Below are 18,785 nucleotides of genomic sequence, written 5' to 3' on the forward strand. Positions count from 1 at the left end.
AGTTGCCTTCCCGTGGACGAAGCCGTCAGTCACTTTTTGATTTTTTTAATTTTTTGGGTATTTGGTTTGAAAAAGAGGGGTCCGTGGATCATAAATGTGGAAGAAAGTTTCTTCGCAATTGGTCTGGTTCAAGGTCAACCGGATGCGAACTTAGGGCTCCCTCAATCCTGGAACAAAAATAATAAGGTTGTCGCCCGAAAGTCTGGGAAACATTTGAACGCTGCGGACACTATATTGGGAGAAGCATTACTTGTTCATTTTCAACTAGCGTTAGGCACGGATGCATTTTACATAGCATTCGTTGCGTTGTTAGAGCAAAGGCGCAAAGATAGGCTGACTCTAGGTTTTTACCAGCCGAACCAGCCGAAGGTTATATAGCACATATAATCGTGAGCTCATCGCCAGTGTTCGTCATTTTCACAGCATGCTCAAAGCATAATTTCGTCATGAAAATGGGCAGTGCTTTTCAAGCTCAGAGCAAATAATTGCTATTTATCGTGTAGAGAGGTCTTCAATAATGCGGAGTAATCAATCGGTTTACGGCGACACGTCCACAGCAGCGATTAGACCGTTCGTCCCGCAACCCCTTATTAAATGGTTTTCAGCACATATCGTCGTTGCACACACAGAATTTAATAGAGAAAAAGTTTGTCTGGTCGAATAAGCATTGCAACGTGCGATTGAGATTCTGAACATGTTTTTGCTGTAGGCGTCCAAAAAATTATCTTTAGACGTTCGGGATGCCTAGTCGACGTTTTCCGTATATTGGCTTGGACATCGTTGGACCACTTACACCGCCCGTTCCGAACTTTTAATTGCTACTTGATCATTCTGGATAAATTTTCAAATTGACCTAAAGCTAATTAATTCTATTACGGATCAAAGAGCCGAAACAGTCGTTCTCGCTTTTCATGCGGATTGAATATCGCATTAAAAAAACACCATTTGTCATCACCGCTGACCGTGTTCGCAGTCGACCTTATTTTAGTCGTTGAGTAAGCTACTTGGATCCAAACGAATCCGCACGACGGCGTACCATTTGGCCTCTTAGGAGTGATTAAACAATGGCACTGCACTTTGAAGTTTGTGATCATGTGTCACGAGAGCAATAGCCATTGTGTTGACATTTTATCCACCGATTTGTCAGGATTCCAAAATAGCGTCATTAAAGATCTCGACGCCTCACCAATTGAGCTAGTTTATGAAGCGGATCTGTGATTAACCGTAGAGTGGTTCGTCGACGGCAACGAAATGCAGCATGATGTCCACCTTTTCCTGCAAATAATCAGACAACGCATGAGAAAGTTTCGACTGTGAACGATATCATACTGTTCGAACAAGACAACATACGCTCGCCGCAAGGACTTTTGTTCGTTTTCACTCATTTGTGAAAACTCCATCAAGGAGTCTGACGCAGCCATACGCAGGTCTCCATTGCATTATTGAGTGATTATCGTCGTTAATTTACACCATGGGCGAGAATTAGAAAGTCCTAAACATCTCATCGAAAAGCTGAAACTGGGGTATCTTTTGGTATTAACACCATTGTTGGACAAAGCGAAACCGTATCCCAAACCAAGTCGAACCTCAACATCAGTCTTCTACGGCAAGAAAGTTTAGGAGGGGGTGATGGAAATTTCCACTTCCATGTTTGTTATTGGCGCTGCTGTCAAGTGCTAAATACAAATACGTAAATTTGGACTGGATGAATGTCAGTATCACTCGTGTCTATTTAAGGCATCTACGATACAGAACAAGACTAATTAGCTTTGAATAGATTGTTGTATCCCTTTAAAACTGTCGTTGTTCTGAATTGGATTCCAAACAGACAGGACATTTTACGTCCAGCATCCTGGGTGCAGCTCTGTACAGATAACGTCTTCTTAACACCTGAATCTGATGTTAGTTAACTTGTCCAAAAGTAGAATGATCGCCTCAGGGTACATCATCTGTGACTGAATCTAGATAAAACAGAACTTGAAACAACTTGTCCTAACCAAACACATACTATTACACTCTCAACGGCCTGCCCACAAAAAATCATTTTAAGTTCTCGGGATCGATGCTATCAGTTGTTCCTTAAAATGCAGCGTTATCGTGGTTTCGATGAAGGACTGATGCCCTTTTCAATTAGTCCAAAAGTAATGAACTATGTGGTAACGGAAGTGAACATGTTGGATTAGATTATTGCCGTGACATGGTATGATCATGCCGAAAATAAGGACGCGATCAATGAGTGGTTACACTAATTATGGAGAGCTAAGATTGGCCTAATATCCAACCAAAAAGACCAACCAAAACTATAATCACTTGATACACAAGATGGTAGTTTACGGATCGCTTGACTCCACTTGAACCAAGTCTATGGCTGAGAACTCGATCCTGCCGACCCTATTAGCGAAAGACTAAAGAAGAAAAAGAAGTGACAGTGACTCTGAATTTGAGATACATCCATATACAGATGCACAGAGCGTGTGTCTATATAAATTTGAACGAACTTAGTCAATGTCCAAAACAGATGCCATACACCAATGTACCCTTCCGGGAAATGTGTTACTTTCTGAAAAACTTTGGCTGAAACATTCATAATACTTTTCCGATAGTTTATATTGATTATCCTAAAATTCCTTCACATCAAACGTTCGTGGTGCTCAGAGGTGGCGGCGAGGAAGATGGGGCGGCAACCCTATCGGCCAAACCAAAACCAAGTGGCCGAGGAGAACCTCCATAGTAGTGGCACCGGGAGACGCTGTAATCACTTTGGTTTGCCAGCCGTGATTCAGTAGGCGAATGCTCCAAAGGTCTAATCAGGGCGATCAGACCCGAGTCTGCACGGGGACTCATCTGAAGTGACAAATTGGTCACGAAACCTTACCAGGGGTATACTGGTACAATGGGAACCGGGAAAGCCCCTGGACTTCGGGCCTCGACGTGGTGTTGTGTATCAACACGGGTGCCGTATTCCATAGTTCGGTAGAGATTTAGGTAATTCCTGCATCCACCAGTATGAATGCTAAGCCATGCACTTGGTATAGACTGGTACCGTTGTTGCTTGTCTCAGCGGGGCTCTGATTGTGGTCACAAAATCAATCCGTGTCTTAAGAGGACCGTAGGATTTACGTCTCACGGCAGGTGCCTACGTAAAACACCATGGGTTTCACATCAAACGTTCGTATTTTTAAGTGGCGGCGAGGAAGACAGTGACGCCACCCTATCGGTCAAACGAAACCCGGTGGCACCGGGAAGCGCTGGAAGGTGAATTTAGGTAGGACCATGTACCCAGTATGGACTGGTACCGTTGTTGCCTGTCACAATGGGGATCTATTTGTGGTCATAAAATCTTGTTTTAAGAAGACCGCGGGGGTAAGTTAACTCGACAGTTACTCATGTGAAACCACCAAGGGACCAAGGAAAGGACAACAAACGTGCTCAGTTAATACGTGCCGTCCCTAGGTACATACTTGAGGAGTGCGGTCAGACTCGAGTATGCAATGGGGCTCATCTGAAATGGGTCTTGTCACTGGAGGCTATCTGATACCATGGGAACCGGTTATTTGCGCTGGGCCTCATTGTGGGACTTTCGTCATTGTGTGGCCATATTGTGGGCAGAGGTTATTGTCAGTTCTAGCGAGTGCTGTACCCCTTAGTTTCGACAGAGGAGTTGGATAGGCCTCGCATCCGCTGGTATGAATGCTGAAACTGCTCTCAGTTTAAGTCAGTACCACGGTGCTAGTCACGACGGAGTTCTGATTGTGGTCTCCAAATTAATCTCTGTCCGAAGTGCACCGTGAGATTAGGCTTACCCGGCAGAGTCTCAGTTTGAACTCGCGCGACGTTCACATCAAATTGTTTGATCCTTATTTTCCGACGAAAAGTCACCTGTACTAATATCCTAGTAAATAATTCCAAACGAGAAGTAATTAAGTTCATTTCTTCACAATCATATCACTAATTGCTTTTGATTTATTATTAGTTTGTCATGGGCCGAAAAAATCTCTAATCCCTAATAATTACGCAGAATCATTTACGTAGTTATATGAGATTTCCTGTGTTGAAAATTCACCAACAGTTTTCATTTCCAAGGTAAATCCTTCACCATCATCTGTCCTCCACAATACGTAAAAATCCTGCTTTTTCTTGGTAAAAAATCTATCGATCCGTTGCGTGTGAAATACTGCTTGAATACGTTTCCCTGAAAAGCTCTGACAAGGCCAACGCAGTGCTTTGTTGTTGTACTCGTACAACTTTTACCCAAAAAGAACTTCCTTCAGATTATATTCAAAAACGTTTCCTTTCTGAACGTTCCTTGAAAAGGACCTTGTACGTTGATATAGGAAAAGTTAAAAGAAAGCAGAAGGAGCAGGCAAGGAGGAGTTGAACTTAAAGCCATAGCAGAGCCTGTAATATCTTTCGAAATCTTTTGTTTCTAGGTGAACTATCTTGAAAGAATGAAAATGGAAAAAAGTTTACATTAAGATCCCAAGCGGAAAGATAGAAATTCGAAAGAATTTCACAGAAGGGACGACAGTGAAGTACGAAATCAACTTTTCCGTTGTGTTTTCTTTCTGTTTGTGGACAGGCGAGCAATGAGGGAATTGAATTCTCCTGGTTGCTAAGATAACATAATACTATGCAAAGAATTACTTTGACGTGCTATGTATGTAGAACGATACGAAAGTGATGAATTATGTGATTTTGAAATGAGAGAATAATGGCTTGAAGAGGTTCAAAGTTAGATATTTAAAATGATAATTACGCAACAAAGATTTTCACCGGAACCAGGGAAAACAGTGAGTACTCAAATCTGACAGCCGTAATATACATAAGTACCATTTAAATCACAAGAGCAGTCTGCCTGCAGGTGGTAGATACATATTTCCAAGTCGTAAGGAGGATGGCTACTGTTTGCGGCAGAAAATTTAGGCGCCCCTAGACAAACATATCCAAGTAAGAGAACATGGTTCATGGCTCATTTTTGAAAAATGTTTGTCTTATTTGCAATCGTCCATGAAAAAAGGAATTATGGGTTTTCGTGCAGCAACAATGAGAAAGTTGCTCATTCAGTTGGATTCAGTCACACCCACGCGACCTAGGAGTACAATGTAAACGCTATAGCGAACTAAAAAGGAATAGAATCGTATTCAATTTATCTGAACCCGAAAAGAGGTCCTTTTGTTCGGATATGAATATTCAGTTCACGATTTCTAATATAATTAATAACGGATTTGCTGGTCGCCTCTATTATGCAATTACACCTACGCAGGGTTGCGAGAAAGAAATTACTACCGAGACTTCAAAGGCAGTTATGTTTTCGCAAGGAGGAAGTTCACAACAACCTACGCATTCCGTTAGGGGTATTATTACCTTTTGGGCCAAAATTCAATAGTTATGAAAAAGTTTTCCAGGGAAAATCGTGTTTCCTACTACTTATATGTATATACGGGCGCACAAAATCAGATACTTCCAAAAAAGGAACACATATTGGACTTGTAGCCATATTTCATGTTGTTTATCAATTTTGTACAGCCACCTATAATTCGCAGGAAACAAATGGCGAGAGGGAAAACTTGGCATAATATTATACAGAGTTCTTGGTTGGAAGTATCAATTACACTTGAAAGTTACTTTTTGCAATTTATCATCCTTACGACTGTTAATTGGCGAAAGTTTTAAAGGGACAGGCAATGTATTTCATAATAGGCTCAGTGGGGTGGAAACCACATTTTCCACTTTTAACTTTCTGCTTTGAGTATTTAATTTTTTTTTACTCCAATTAAATATTTTTTTGCGTTTCTATTTCTGTACGATATGGTTTTTGGTTCAAAAAGTAAGATTTGTGAGTTTTGTTTGTGATGATATGAAAGGCGACGTTGTTTTCAACATAAGCGCGGTTAGTTGGATGAGTAGGTTGGTTTGCACTGTCAACGCCAAATGTCTAAGTGGCTTTAATGCTTTTTTCAAAAAAGGATAAAAAGGATAAAAGCTTGCTGATTCAAGTTATTATTATAAAATATATAAAGTTCAGGACTTGTTTGGAAAGTTTTGTGTAAAACAAAACCTTATTAAAATCGATTCACTGTCTGTCTGTCACATGCAAGTTTCTCCAAAACGGCAATACCCATTAAAATGAAATTGCTGGACATTAGGAAACTGGGAAATAGCACGCATACATAAACATGAGATAAATTTACTTGGAGTTAAAAGGGGGCTCCCCATACTTGCAAGGGGGATGTAACATTTTTTCACCAAATATAGTCTTGTGGGGTATCAAACGAATGGTCTCAGTTAGCAATTTCCAATATTGGTATTAGTTGTAGCATAGATTGTAAAGTGCGCGAGTAAGAAGTCAAAAGATGCGCACTTGAAGTGAGAGAGGACTAATTTTCGGAAACTACCCAACTGAAAAATCTGAAAACATCGGGCTGATGCACTTAGGCCTGAGTTTTTAAGCTCAGCTTCGTGCGTTTGTAAAGTTAGCATTCTTCTGCTTCTCATCAGCTTACTACAAAAATTTATTTCTGCATATGACACTAATTCATTTTCATGAGTATTTCATTTTAATCGGGAAACCGGAAGCTTGACGCTTCAAGTATAAGAGGTTTTGCTTTCCGTGTGTGAGGAAATATGAGCGCAGTTCCGTGCGTACATAGCTAAAAATTCAGCTCCGCCTTATTTTTTAAACCTAACCTGGAAAACAAGTTGACAGTCAACCTCATAGGCTTCACAATAGCAGTTTAACATTATTAGCAAATTATTTAGTATGACATTGATATTTAGCATTTTAAATTGCGGTAAATTTACATGGAAAAGACAACTATAGTCTAATTTGCTGCAAATTCTGAAAACTCCAGAATAAACATAAGGCGGTTTCTAGTTAATTTCCCAAAAACATAGTAATTTACTGCTATCAACTTAATTTGTGTAGATACCGATATGCAGAGTATTTTAGGCCTGGACACCGTATAGAGACAGCTTCATAATTTTTTTCAGATTATTCGATTGGGTAGGTTTTCAGAATGGGCCCGTTAAAGAAATCATCACTTTCCGCCTCCACTTCCCCCCCTTTCAAATAAATGACGAAACTAAGATTGGGCTTGAAAACTACTGATGGAGATTTTTCATTTGATACCAAACGTGAACATATTTAGTGGAAAATTTTTCTGAAATTTTCTTTTGCATGTATGAGGACCCCCCTTTAAACACGACGTAAAAGGACTTAATTTACTACGTGCTTGGGCATTGACAGTTTCCACCTTAACACAAAATTTTGTGTCAATTGGTATAGCCGTTTCTAAGAAAAGGGCGTGTGATAGACAGTCCGACTTCACACCGGGAGTTTAACAAAGAAAGGAACAAGAAATCGAGATAGAAGAAGAAAGGAGGGTAAACGTTACGATGCAGGAGCTCAGAACCCCAATATCGGCGGGTTTGGCAGTGCTTCAGCGTGGATTACTTAGCAGCCGTTGCATCTAATACTACAAGGTGTCTCACCGGAAAAGGGGGAAGGTCAACAAAGTAACCAAAATCGTGGAAACAGCGGTGTAGACTTCAATGACCCTAAGGGGGTAAGGCGCCAAGGAGGAATCGGCCAAGCAGGGACCAAGGTTGGCGGAAAGAAGAACGCGACACGCAAAAGACTTGACCATCGTCTCAAAAGAATTCGCCACCATCTATAAAATAGACGTTCCCAAAAAAGAGATTTGACGCTAGAGCTGAAGAAGCCTTCGAGCAAAACGGCTGAAAATTTCCTTTTTAGAGGAAGAGCCACAAGTAGGAGCTAGAAATCAAGTCATCCAAGAAGTAATGGAGTTTCCAGAAGTTGCGTGATGATACCATAGTCCTAGTCCCGAATGCAAGAAGTCCAAACCCCCAAATCAAAGCGGATGATTTCAATTCCTGGCAGTGAATTAAGGCAGTGGAACTACGAACATCGGGGCCGCATTTTGCTCGAGGCGTTTGCGGAACTAGACTTCGTGCTTGCAAACAACGGAAACATCTTCAATTTTCAAGGGATAGGCTGGGATTCAATTTGACACATGTGAGTACCACATTGGCGAGGATAATGGCCTCTTTCGTCAGTGAGCACAATATTCAAAGCGACCACCAGGCAATTTTTCTCCAGATCGAAAATCGGCCACGCAATGAGGTGCGGTCCTGCAAAAATGGAAATAAGTATCGGTCTGTGAAAACCTTTGAAAGGGATACACTCAAAGAGATGCTACTAAGAGGTCATGATCCCGATGGAATGGCTTCGGAAAATATAACACAGATGATGAGATCCGTAACGAGAGTATGCAGTACTGCCATGCCGAGGCTGCGAACCCTCACTAATAGGCAGTCAAATTATTGGTATAGCAAAGAAATCGCGTAGCTGCGGCCTGCATGCTTCCGATCAAGAAGGAGCTGCCAACGATCTAGAAGAAGACCAGACTTCGACGAGAATTGAAGCCATAGACGAGGTTTTGAAGTTGATTCGCAGCGTGATGTCGTCTAATGAATGCTGTGAAACGGTGCCGTTGTACGTTAAAAATGCGTTCCATTCAGGTAGCTGGGAGTGGACAGAAAAATGATTGTCTGAAAAGGATGTTCCAAGTCACATGGATAAGCCCTTCGAAAGCTACCTCGCGGAATAAACACTTTCGTACGATAGGATGAGGGACCCAAGCAGTACCCCGGCGGATCATGAGCACCACAGGGTTTAGTGTTGGATCCTCTGCTGTTGAACGTGGAGTCAATGGGGTCCTTATCCTTCCCGTACCAAAGGACGCCATGATAATCAGTTTCGCAGATGATCTAGCGTGGTTGTCGTTGTAATACCAGAAGACGTTGAAGTGTACGCTAACCCGACCATAAGCAAAACTTCCGCATTCATCTGCAGTAATTACAAGGGTATCTTTGCCGGTCAAAGGGCTGTATAAGTCTTAGGGCGAAAACGTGGATTGGTACCCACTTTAGAACATGAAACTTAGGAAACATCTGCTGAACCAACACCAATAGCTCTATTGCCAAGACCTGTCTCCACCTCCACGTGATTATCTCTGGACTGGGACAAACTGTACCAACCGGTCCGCCAGATTAAGGGTTGGGTATCGCAGACAACCCTACATAGAAAATAATTCGTCACGAAGCACAAAAGGAGGCAGCAGTCTGAGGGATATTACAACCACGAACCTGGCAGTGGAAACTGACTAATGATTTGCGCATTACTAGCCGGTACCCTGTCCCATATGTGCAAGTTTACATAAAAACACCAATGATAACGGACTACGAATTATTCAATTTGGAGCGTTACAGGGGTTAGTGGTTCGCGCGGGAAGCGGTCCACAGTATAAAGTTCTGTCTGAGATCAATAACAGAAAGAGGGGAACAAAAGGAACCATTGAAATTGAAATAGGTTGAGCGAATTATTACTTCGAGAAAACATGTAAGAACACATATTACCAAGAAGTGAGACGCGATTTGAAATATATGTTTCACCAAGAAATAGAAGGTTTATATAATGTCTCATAGTGGATAAAACGTTGGCAGCGAGACTCCCTTAGACCATTCTTTGAGGAACTGGAAGGAGAAAGAGAGACTTCCAAGTTCTGCCAAGCAGAAGGCAAGGAGGCGGCTAAGATGGCCTCACCTAGAAAACCGGATGGAACTTCCAAGATCTGCAGATTTGAGTCTATATAGACTCGCTTGGAAGTACTCCTACAGAACAGGTCATAGAAGTGGGAGGGAAAGAATTGGCGGTTTCTGCAAACATTTCAACAGGAAAGTGTGGCATGGGGAATTGGGATACTGCGAGAGCAGTTATTACCAATGAAAAGCAAGAGCTGCTATACTATCAGGATGTCTTGCCCTGGGCTACCTCTTGAGAACGCCTTTACACCTCACTCTGGGAAAGATGAATATTCAAATCCAAAGAACTTCAGACAAACCAATTTAACATTATTTTTACTGAAATGTCTGAAGTAACTGGTTCAACCAACACGCTTCCCACCGTGGAAGTTCCCATTAGTCTGCTCATCACTTCTTGGTTTCAAAGTTAGGGGACACAAATTGAGTACGCCAGAGGGTGTCCGTGGACATTGAAGGGGCGTTTGACTGTGCACGTTTCCGAAAGCTCGGTGACGTCGCCAGAGAGGATGCTGTCGATGATACTTTAATTAACTGGATCTATGCTATGCTAGTATAGAGATTGCTATATTCGCAACTGGATGATGACCGCTACCTAACAATGGAAGCAACGAAAGGCTGCCCCAAAAGAGGTGCATTAATACCACTTCTGTGTAATATATTGGTAGACTCACTGCCATGCAAACTGTAAAATTTGACAATACACGTTCAAACCTATGCGGATAGTGCTGTGATTATTACGCACTTTCAGTCAATCCAAATAAAACCACAACGGTATTATTTACAAAGTGGAGGAAACTGAGGGTCTGAATTCTAGAGATGAGGGGTACAATCCTTCTACTTTCCGAAGATGTGTTATTTTAGGCAAAAAACCGAACCAACCATGTACAGTCTATGAGTTCTGCAGATGAACTTTTGCCCCGGTATGGAGACTTAGACCACAGGTAGTAATGTGGATATATGTTGCTATCATTATGCGGATGTTCACTTATGCATGCGTAGTGTGGTCGATTAAGGTGAAACAAAAGTGTTTTCGCTGTAAACTAGTCACATTGCAAAGAACTGTGTGTCTGGCTATTATCGGTGCCATGAATAACACATCCGGCGCAGTTCTAAATACATTACTCAATTTGCAGGCCTTGTATACTTATATTAAAAGTGCTTCAATGGGAACAGCCCGTAGGCTAATTCAATAAGAGCTATGGGGAAAACACTGGACGTGGGGGCACAGAACGTTGGTAGAGTTATTGGGAGAACTGAATCCTCTTTTCGCAATGCCTTCTGATTTTCGGATCCCCATACATCTGTTTGCCGCAAGGTATGAAGTTTTCTTGAAACGAAGAGAAAATCGGGACGAATCAGAAGAATGCGTGGCAGAATATACTATGATTTTCTACATCGTTAGTCAAAAAACAGAATAAGGTTCTGGAATAATGGTCTACCTCTCGAATAAATACGAGAAGTGGGCTGGGGACAATATGCAACGCGCTTTCAAGCTGAAGTGTATGCGATCTTAAGGGCGGCAACCTGGGTGATGGACGAGCAGTGGAAGGGCAGGTGCATCGCAATCTGTAGCGGTAGTCAAGCTGCATGGAGGGTGTCTAGCAGTCCTTTTATCACCTCGGAAATTATTCAGGAAAGTAAAAGCCGATTGAACTTTGTTTCTAGATTCAATACGGTTAAACTACTTTGGATAGCGGCCATTGTAAGAGGGTTATATGTCCCCCATTCCGGGATAGGAATCAGCAGTTGGGTCGTCAGTAGCTAATCATCAAGTTAATACAGCTGTCAAAAGCTGGCAGGTGATAGAGCCTTAATGCAGCTAAACGCATCGAGCTTGCCTCCTAACTTAACGAACATGCAGAGTTTATCCTGTCGAAAAGCAGGAGTATTGTAGGCATTCTGACTCGCCAGAATTGACTAGTTGGTCATATGTTCTGAATAGGGATTATTTAAGATGGTACGTGCCCGTCCTATAATGAAGACGTAGGATTCAGGGAACATTTTCTATGTGTCAGAACGTAATTTTATAAATTATTGAATCAAGTACACTTTACAAGAACTATGAATTTAGGTTAACAGTGATAAAAAAAATGCTATGCTGTAGAAACTGGGTGTATAGATAAATGTTTTAGACGCACAGAAGTAAGCAAAACGAATTGCACAGGCCGTAAGCAGTGGAACTGGTGGACGCTACAACGGACTTCCCAAAGAATAGGGGGTTTTGTTAGAAAAATGCATACATTCTGCCTGACTAAGTTCAGCCACCCCGTCTCATTCAGTACCCTGCTTTGTGCTAAATTTAGCTTAATTTATTTTTCAACTCGTGAAATTGGATACGCAAGGTAATCATGTGCACTCGAAAAATTTTCCTAACCTGGAGGGGTTGATAATTTGTGTAGGTGGTATGCACATAATAGGGTAGTATGTTCATTGAAAACGTAAATAGAAACAAACGAAATGAAAACGAAAAAAAAGGAATATAAATAATCAAATGGGTGAAAATACCCCAGAAAGGGTCACTCGAATCCTAAAAGGGTTCAATTCCTAGAAAATCTGATTACAGACAAAAGCACAAAAGCCTAACAGGTATAAAAAATTTAAAAACATTGATCGAAGAGTACTTTATAATTATAATGAATGGGCCGCGCTATGTTGTTTCTAAACACGAGAAAACGTTCAGCTGGCACTGCTGTATCCTTCTACCACTTGGTCGTTTTTCCTTTTTTCAAAGGACGCATCGTTGAAAGAAAAATTATAGAAATGGGATTTTGTATGGAATTATTCCATTTTGTGCTTCTATTTGAAACGTTTAAATGAAAAACATAATTATAGATAATTCCAGACTCAACAAAATGTCCTCTTATTCTCGCAGGAAGCACGTCTTTCGCACTTGAAGGAACATCTTCCGACCGCTAGAGAGCTATCTTTTATTTTCCCAAGCTATTGTTCGAATCTATTCATAAAGGCCTGCAATAACTCCTACTTGTCTCTGCTAATTTGCTTCCTCATCAAGTGGAATATTGATTTTTGCTAATGTACCAGTTGGCTGTTCAGTTCACTGTCCTTTTGATTGCATTCAACCCTCTTCCTTGCTAAGCGGTCGTTTGCTTCCCAACACGAGTCGCGAATTTATTTCTATTTATTAGACACGACTGCACGAGGGATGCTATTGAATACATACCAGTTTGGCATTCCTCCAATGTACACATCTGAGTTTGTTGCAAATTTTCCAAATTGGAATTCTTTCCCCCGCGATGTCCGACTTTGCGGGACGCCATCAACAACAAGCGTGGTCTGGTCATCGTTTCGCAGGACCTAGAAAGGAAGAAAATTGGGTGTTAACGGGCATATTTATTGCAATTCGTAATAAACTAAATTGTTAATTTGGATGTTTTTATTGAAATTATATTGGAACATATTTTTTTAATGCGTTTGCCTTTTGTGCTATTCAAAGTCCTACCCAAGAGCCTCCTTGAACTCTTGCCCAAACTTTGTTATTTGATGGATATCGTTCCTCTTCTCAGCCGTTTTATTTGCATATGTTCCTAAAAAGCAATAAAGACAGTAAAATATTTTTATTATTCAAGGCAACGATCTAACGATGTCTCGACATAGTCAAAGCGCAATAACTACGGTTTCTATCAAGCAACTTATTGGAAGCATATTTAGTCCTCGAACCGTGAGAATTTCGGAAAAGGCAACATATTGACGTCATTTGATTGCTTGAGTAATTGAAATAAATGTTGCCCCACTTTTGCTTCGTACTTTTTTCCCTTAAGATAAATGAATAGCAGACGGAGCACAGTTCCGATGGATTTCGTCATAAAATATGTACAGGCAATTCAAGTTATGAGAATCCTAAAAATAGGGACACGAATTATTATCAGTGGAAGAAATGGCTACGGCAAATTTTTCGAGTTGAGGTCGTTTTCCAGCGTGCCCTTTCTGTAATGTCCCGGAGCCTCGTAGCAAGCCAAAAAACTAATAAAATATTCAAATGAAGGAACGAAGTAGAAAAAATATGCTTCAGGTGCAGTGAGAAGTCATGCAAGTAATCGATCAAGGTTAATTATGCATTATGATTGCGGACGTATACCGTACGTTCCAGGATTCTGCACGGCATTTCATTATGTGCACGGTCGTACAAACATACTCCCATATCGGCCTGGAACCTACATTCTTGCTTGATATGGGAATTAATATGTAGGAATTCTATGGTATTGTATGCAGACCGGCACTTGAAGACAAAAAATTCTTTCATTGGATTCGTAGAGTCTACTTCATATGAAAATAGCTCCAGGTAGATATCCTCTTGTTGTTTTCTAGAGCAGTCGGGAAGGGAGTTGCCTGTTCATTTTTGGATTTCGGATTTGGGGTAGCATACTTCAAACATAATTCAGAACTTCCACTCTGATATTACTCACGGCACAATTTCATAACCGAAAAAAAACTAAATGAAACAGGGATGCTGTGCGTACAAGAGACTTTTCCATTGTGTAACTTTTCTCGTATACAGAAGCCAGAACTCTCTACCCAGAATGTCCACTGTTTAGTAGCAATTGACGAGGACAATAGTTGTGGCAATGCGGAGGTTCGCATGCTGCATTCACTATTAAACTTAGCATGTGTTATTCTGTCGAATGAAATAAGAGTCAACTTAGGTAGTCGTCTTTTTTAAGGTTCCGGTTGTTTTCATGAATTGGAGAGTTTTTCATCCTGAATGAAAGTTATCATTGATGTATGGTCTTAAGTCAAACATATGTGCCTACATGTTAACGCTGCTGGCTTCTGGCAATCTACTTCAGTCTTCTTCGGGAATACCAGAAAAGTTCGCTTTCTCAACTTGTCCTTCTTCGATTGTGTAACTGACCAATTCTGGTATCTTCAGATATTACTTCTAATATGATCATTTCTCCGACACCGTTTTGCAGTTCTTCATTTTTGGCAGCATTTCTTCGTATCCTTGTAGGTAGGTAAGTATATTGGTATAAATAGCGGTTAGTGTTGTGATCCGCGGCTCCAAGGCAAGCAGAATCATCTCAATGATCAAAAGGGTTGTGGCATTCCACTGCTTCCACGTCCTCGTTATTCGCGTCATCTATTTCCTCGTGGTTGTAACGGACATACATATATAGGGGAACGATATTGCTATTATAATTAATCCTTGATGCTTGCTTGCCTCCGTTTCTGATTTGCATCAAAAATTGCTGGCAAATGAAGGAAACCTCAACTCACCAAGCTCAACGCCATTCATTTATATGATCTGGATATCGTGCTGATCAGCCGAAACACATCTTGAACTATTATACTCACCTGAGAATATTCATGAGCTTTGTGGGTCATAATAAAGTGTTTTTTTGTCGAAGGAACTTTTTCCCACTGCTTCCCTTCATTCTAATTGATCGATTTTAAGGAAGCAAGTAACAATTTCAGATTAATACATCGTATTACGAAACCTCTTGCAGGTGATGACAAATATTTCAATGGTCCAGACAACGACTTTAACCGTACCCTTCGCATCCATAATGGCGACCAGTTTGATAGGCGAAAGGAGCAATTCACCACGGATTTCAACTGCGCAATGTTTGGTGAAGGTCCACCTATCCTTCTGCAGAGTAGAAGTGAAATCCTTTTGGTCTTCAATGCGTTCAAGTGGAGTAAAGCTACTGGACTTGACGATCTCCATGCAGAAGTGTTCATCGAAATCCCTGTACTTCCATAAAATTTCTACTCCCACCCTTTAAGAAAGCTCGAAGATTTTGAGGTCTTTCCCGGGAAGTTTTGAGTATTATAACTGAACAGGAGTCTCAGTGCTTTCTGTCCCAGCAAAAATACCTGCTAGAGTACTCCTGGGACGCTTCAAATATCTACAAGCAAGTGAGTTTCCGCTCTGGATCCTCCTGCGACAAACACAGTAACATTTTTTGGATCAGTATAGACCAGTGTACGGGATTTTATTTACAACACGACCTTGCTATGCTAGGGAGCCCGTAGTAGTTTGCTACTCCCCTGAGGGTGTCCAAAAACATGACTATGCAAGCTAAGAATTTTAACTCTCCAGGCTTCGAATTTGGAGGCTTCATCAAATGTATGCCCCCCTACGGAGAAATCTGCCTATGGTGAAACAAGCTAGAGAAGTACGGCAACTCCCACCTTAGGAAAAACTAGAAATCTGACTACGGCGGGTCAATTCGCGGTACTAAAGTCCAAATCTACCTGTAAGCGGAAGAGGAAGACTCGACAGAAGAAAACGTCAGCCACTAAGGAGGGGGCAATACAGAACATTCTTCTTTACCCTTACCTGGAAGAGCAGAAGTAGGGGAAGTTGGTGACGTATATGCTATTGGTTTAACGCCGGTATGTGGAAATGGAGCTAAGCGGCCCGCACACCACGAACCTGGGACCGCTTCATGCCGGCGGCAGAGGAAGGTACTGCAGAAGCAAGTGAAGCACCTTGGGAATGAGGATACAGATGTGGCTGCACCACCGCAGTAATGTCTAGTGAAATCGAACGTAAGGAAGCGAAACCTTTGACGAAAGGACAAACTGGTAATTCTGGTGTGCTTCACACTGGACGCAGCAGACTCTTCTATTAGCGGTAATTGGGGTAAGAGGCGTAAGACTAACACATCTGTTGGGAGCTACGCTTTATTGCGCTTCGGGCCAGTGCGTCTGCGGAAATTACGATAAAGATCTCAACGAAGCCAATCCCTCCCATAGAAATACGGTCACGAAGGCGGGAAGGAAGAGGACGTGTGGCAAAATATAATAGACAATTTACCATCCTCCGAGAACACGTGTGGAAAAAAATGCAGGAGACTGAAACAAAGCCAAGATTTAACAATCAAGGTTTTCGCGATTGATTCCTGCATTTAGAGTGCACTGACGAGGCTGTCTTAAAGTGGCTGCTGCAGGTAATCGCGGTTCTGAGATCTGACGGTTGCTCCAACTTCACTATTGTGAACAATGAGATGCGCAGGACAGGACATGTCAGATGCTGGTTACCTGGCCTTCGAAGGAATGCAGGGGATATCATCCCACCATGTTGGGTGAGCTGAACCTGGGGATGGACTTCAGACAGGGGAAGGTATAGTTCATGAATACCAAAAAGAGTAAATCTAAAACGCGGAGGGTTTTAGAGTTTGAAGGCGCTCACGGATAGTCATCATATTGTTCTCAACTTTTTCTTCGATAGATAAAAATTCAATCATGTCAGTCTCCATTTTGAGAGTGAAGGACAATGATGGTCTGTGAGTCACAAAATATAGAGCAAATTGGAGCATTTTCGGTGCGCTTTCCCACTATGGAGCTGTGCGCGGAGGATAGTACCTACAATGGGGGACTATAGGGTAAATTCTACCTGCTAGTAACTTCGGCTATAACATTCACGGAACAAACGGAAGAAAGGAAGTCAGTGACGTGAACAAAATTAACTTGATGTGAATTTGTGTCATCGGCTCTGTGCAAACTGGATACCAATAACCAGTGAAGGTGAAGTGGAAAAAGACGGATACTCTGCGTGATGATATGGGACTTTTCATGGATGACATGGGAACTGCTGCACTTCCAATTGCAGCTTTTCTCAGAGATCTCAAACACGAGAGGATCGAGTCTCTGGCGATATTCTGTAAGAGAGCCCCGGTCACACACCGACTGTGACATATGCTTCTAACTATTTTCCATTACGCATTAGACTAAGTTCATGTTGAAAAATGTAAAGATTGGTTAAATTAACCTACTTCATGCCAAAATCTTCCCCTATCTGTTGGCACCGAGTCTGACAAATCTGCAGGACCTTCCCTTCCCCTTTTCCATTTTTCAGGTGCAAGAGCCATGGGTTCAATTTAATAGAATCTGTGGCATTGAATCACTAAAGGTGGCTGGGCTCTTTTACGATGAAAGATCTATAAGACCGAAACGTTGTGTCCTGATGTCAAGACAGTTAGATTCAACCATGCTGAGACAGTCTTGTTCCTAGAACTCAGTTACGGTCATTGTACAATATCAGATTAATAATTATTTATTTACTCTATGATTCTCTGTGTCCTCCACCGACGCAAGAACTAATAGTTAATAGGTTGCGATATAAACGCTCAACATATTTGTTAGGGCAGTAGTAAATGCAATCCCAGAGGAGAGAAGTTGTTTGATTTCATCATTTCACCTGGTCTTATCTTCGTGGTACCGAGAAGAAGTGAAGTAATTGACCTAACAATTTGTACTCCAAAGGTGAGAGAGAGAGCACTTAGAGCGATTGCTAAGAAATATTTTTCTGGCGTGTCTGTCTTTAGGCTACGTGCCTACCGCTGGGCAGAAATTTAAAGTAGTCTTCATACTTAAGCCTGGGAAAGATGATTATTCAAATCCAATGAATATATCATCCTTGCTGAAAGGTTTGAAGTGACCGGTTGATCGTCGCATTGGTGGGAAGTCGCTTAGGGCGCAGCCACCAAATAAAAACCAACATGGTTACCAATGTGGAAAGTCCTGTCCTATGCTCTTCATTCTTTGGTTTCAAAGATAGAGGAGGCGTTTGGACGTGCTCATAGTCATTGAAGGGGCGTTTGAATGTGCGCCTTTCCAAAAACTTTGTGACGTCGCCAGAACGCACGATGTCGATTATACTTTGATTAAGTGGATCTATGCTATACTACCATAGAGATTACTGTATACTGAAGTGGGTGTCGATAGCTACCTAATAGCAGAAAGGCTGCCCCAAGGAGGTGGTCTCTCGCCACTTCTGTGCTGTATGTTGGCCAACTCAATACTATGCAAACGCAAAATTTAGCCTACGCCGATGCCGTGGTTGTGCGTACTCTCGTTGATTTGATCGACTTAGTTGATCCAAAGAAAACCACAATGGCATTGTTTACACAAAGAAGAAAACTTTTTGGACTTTGCCTCCTAGAGATGAGGGGTTCAGCCCTTCAACCCCCCTAAGAAGTGAAATATCTGGGAGTCACGCTGGATAAAAAGCTTCCTTGAAACAAACATGTAGAGGTAAAGTTGAAACGAGCTCTCAAAGCTTATGGGTTATGCAGACGGACATTTGCTTCGGTATGGGAACTTAGGCCTCATGTGGTAATCTGGATATACGTTAGTATCATTAGGCAGATGTTCACTTATGCATCTGCAGTGTAGCGAGCTAAGGTGAGATT

General features: G+C 41.7%; 1 protein-coding gene across 4 annotated transcripts in view; it reads right to left on the reverse strand.

Annotated features, from left to right (window-relative positions):
* LOC119650608 (neurexin-1) overlaps positions 1-18,785 on the reverse strand; it is a 371,754-nt gene that overhangs the window by 313,009 nt on the left and 39,960 nt on the right. For all 4 annotated transcript variants that reach the window (XM_038053478.1, XM_038053477.1, XM_038053476.1 and 1 more), the window contains exon 2: positions 12,809-12,942. In XM_038053478.1, the coding sequence (XP_037909406.1) occupies positions 12,809-12,942 (134 nt within the window). The remainder of the gene's footprint in view (positions 1-12,808; positions 12,943-18,785) is intronic.

This window comes from Hermetia illucens, chromosome 3, assembly GCF_905115235.1.
Source record: "Hermetia illucens chromosome 3, iHerIll2.2.curated.20191125, whole genome shotgun sequence".
NCBI classification, from domain to species: domain Eukaryota; kingdom Metazoa; phylum Arthropoda; class Insecta; order Diptera; family Stratiomyidae; genus Hermetia; species Hermetia illucens.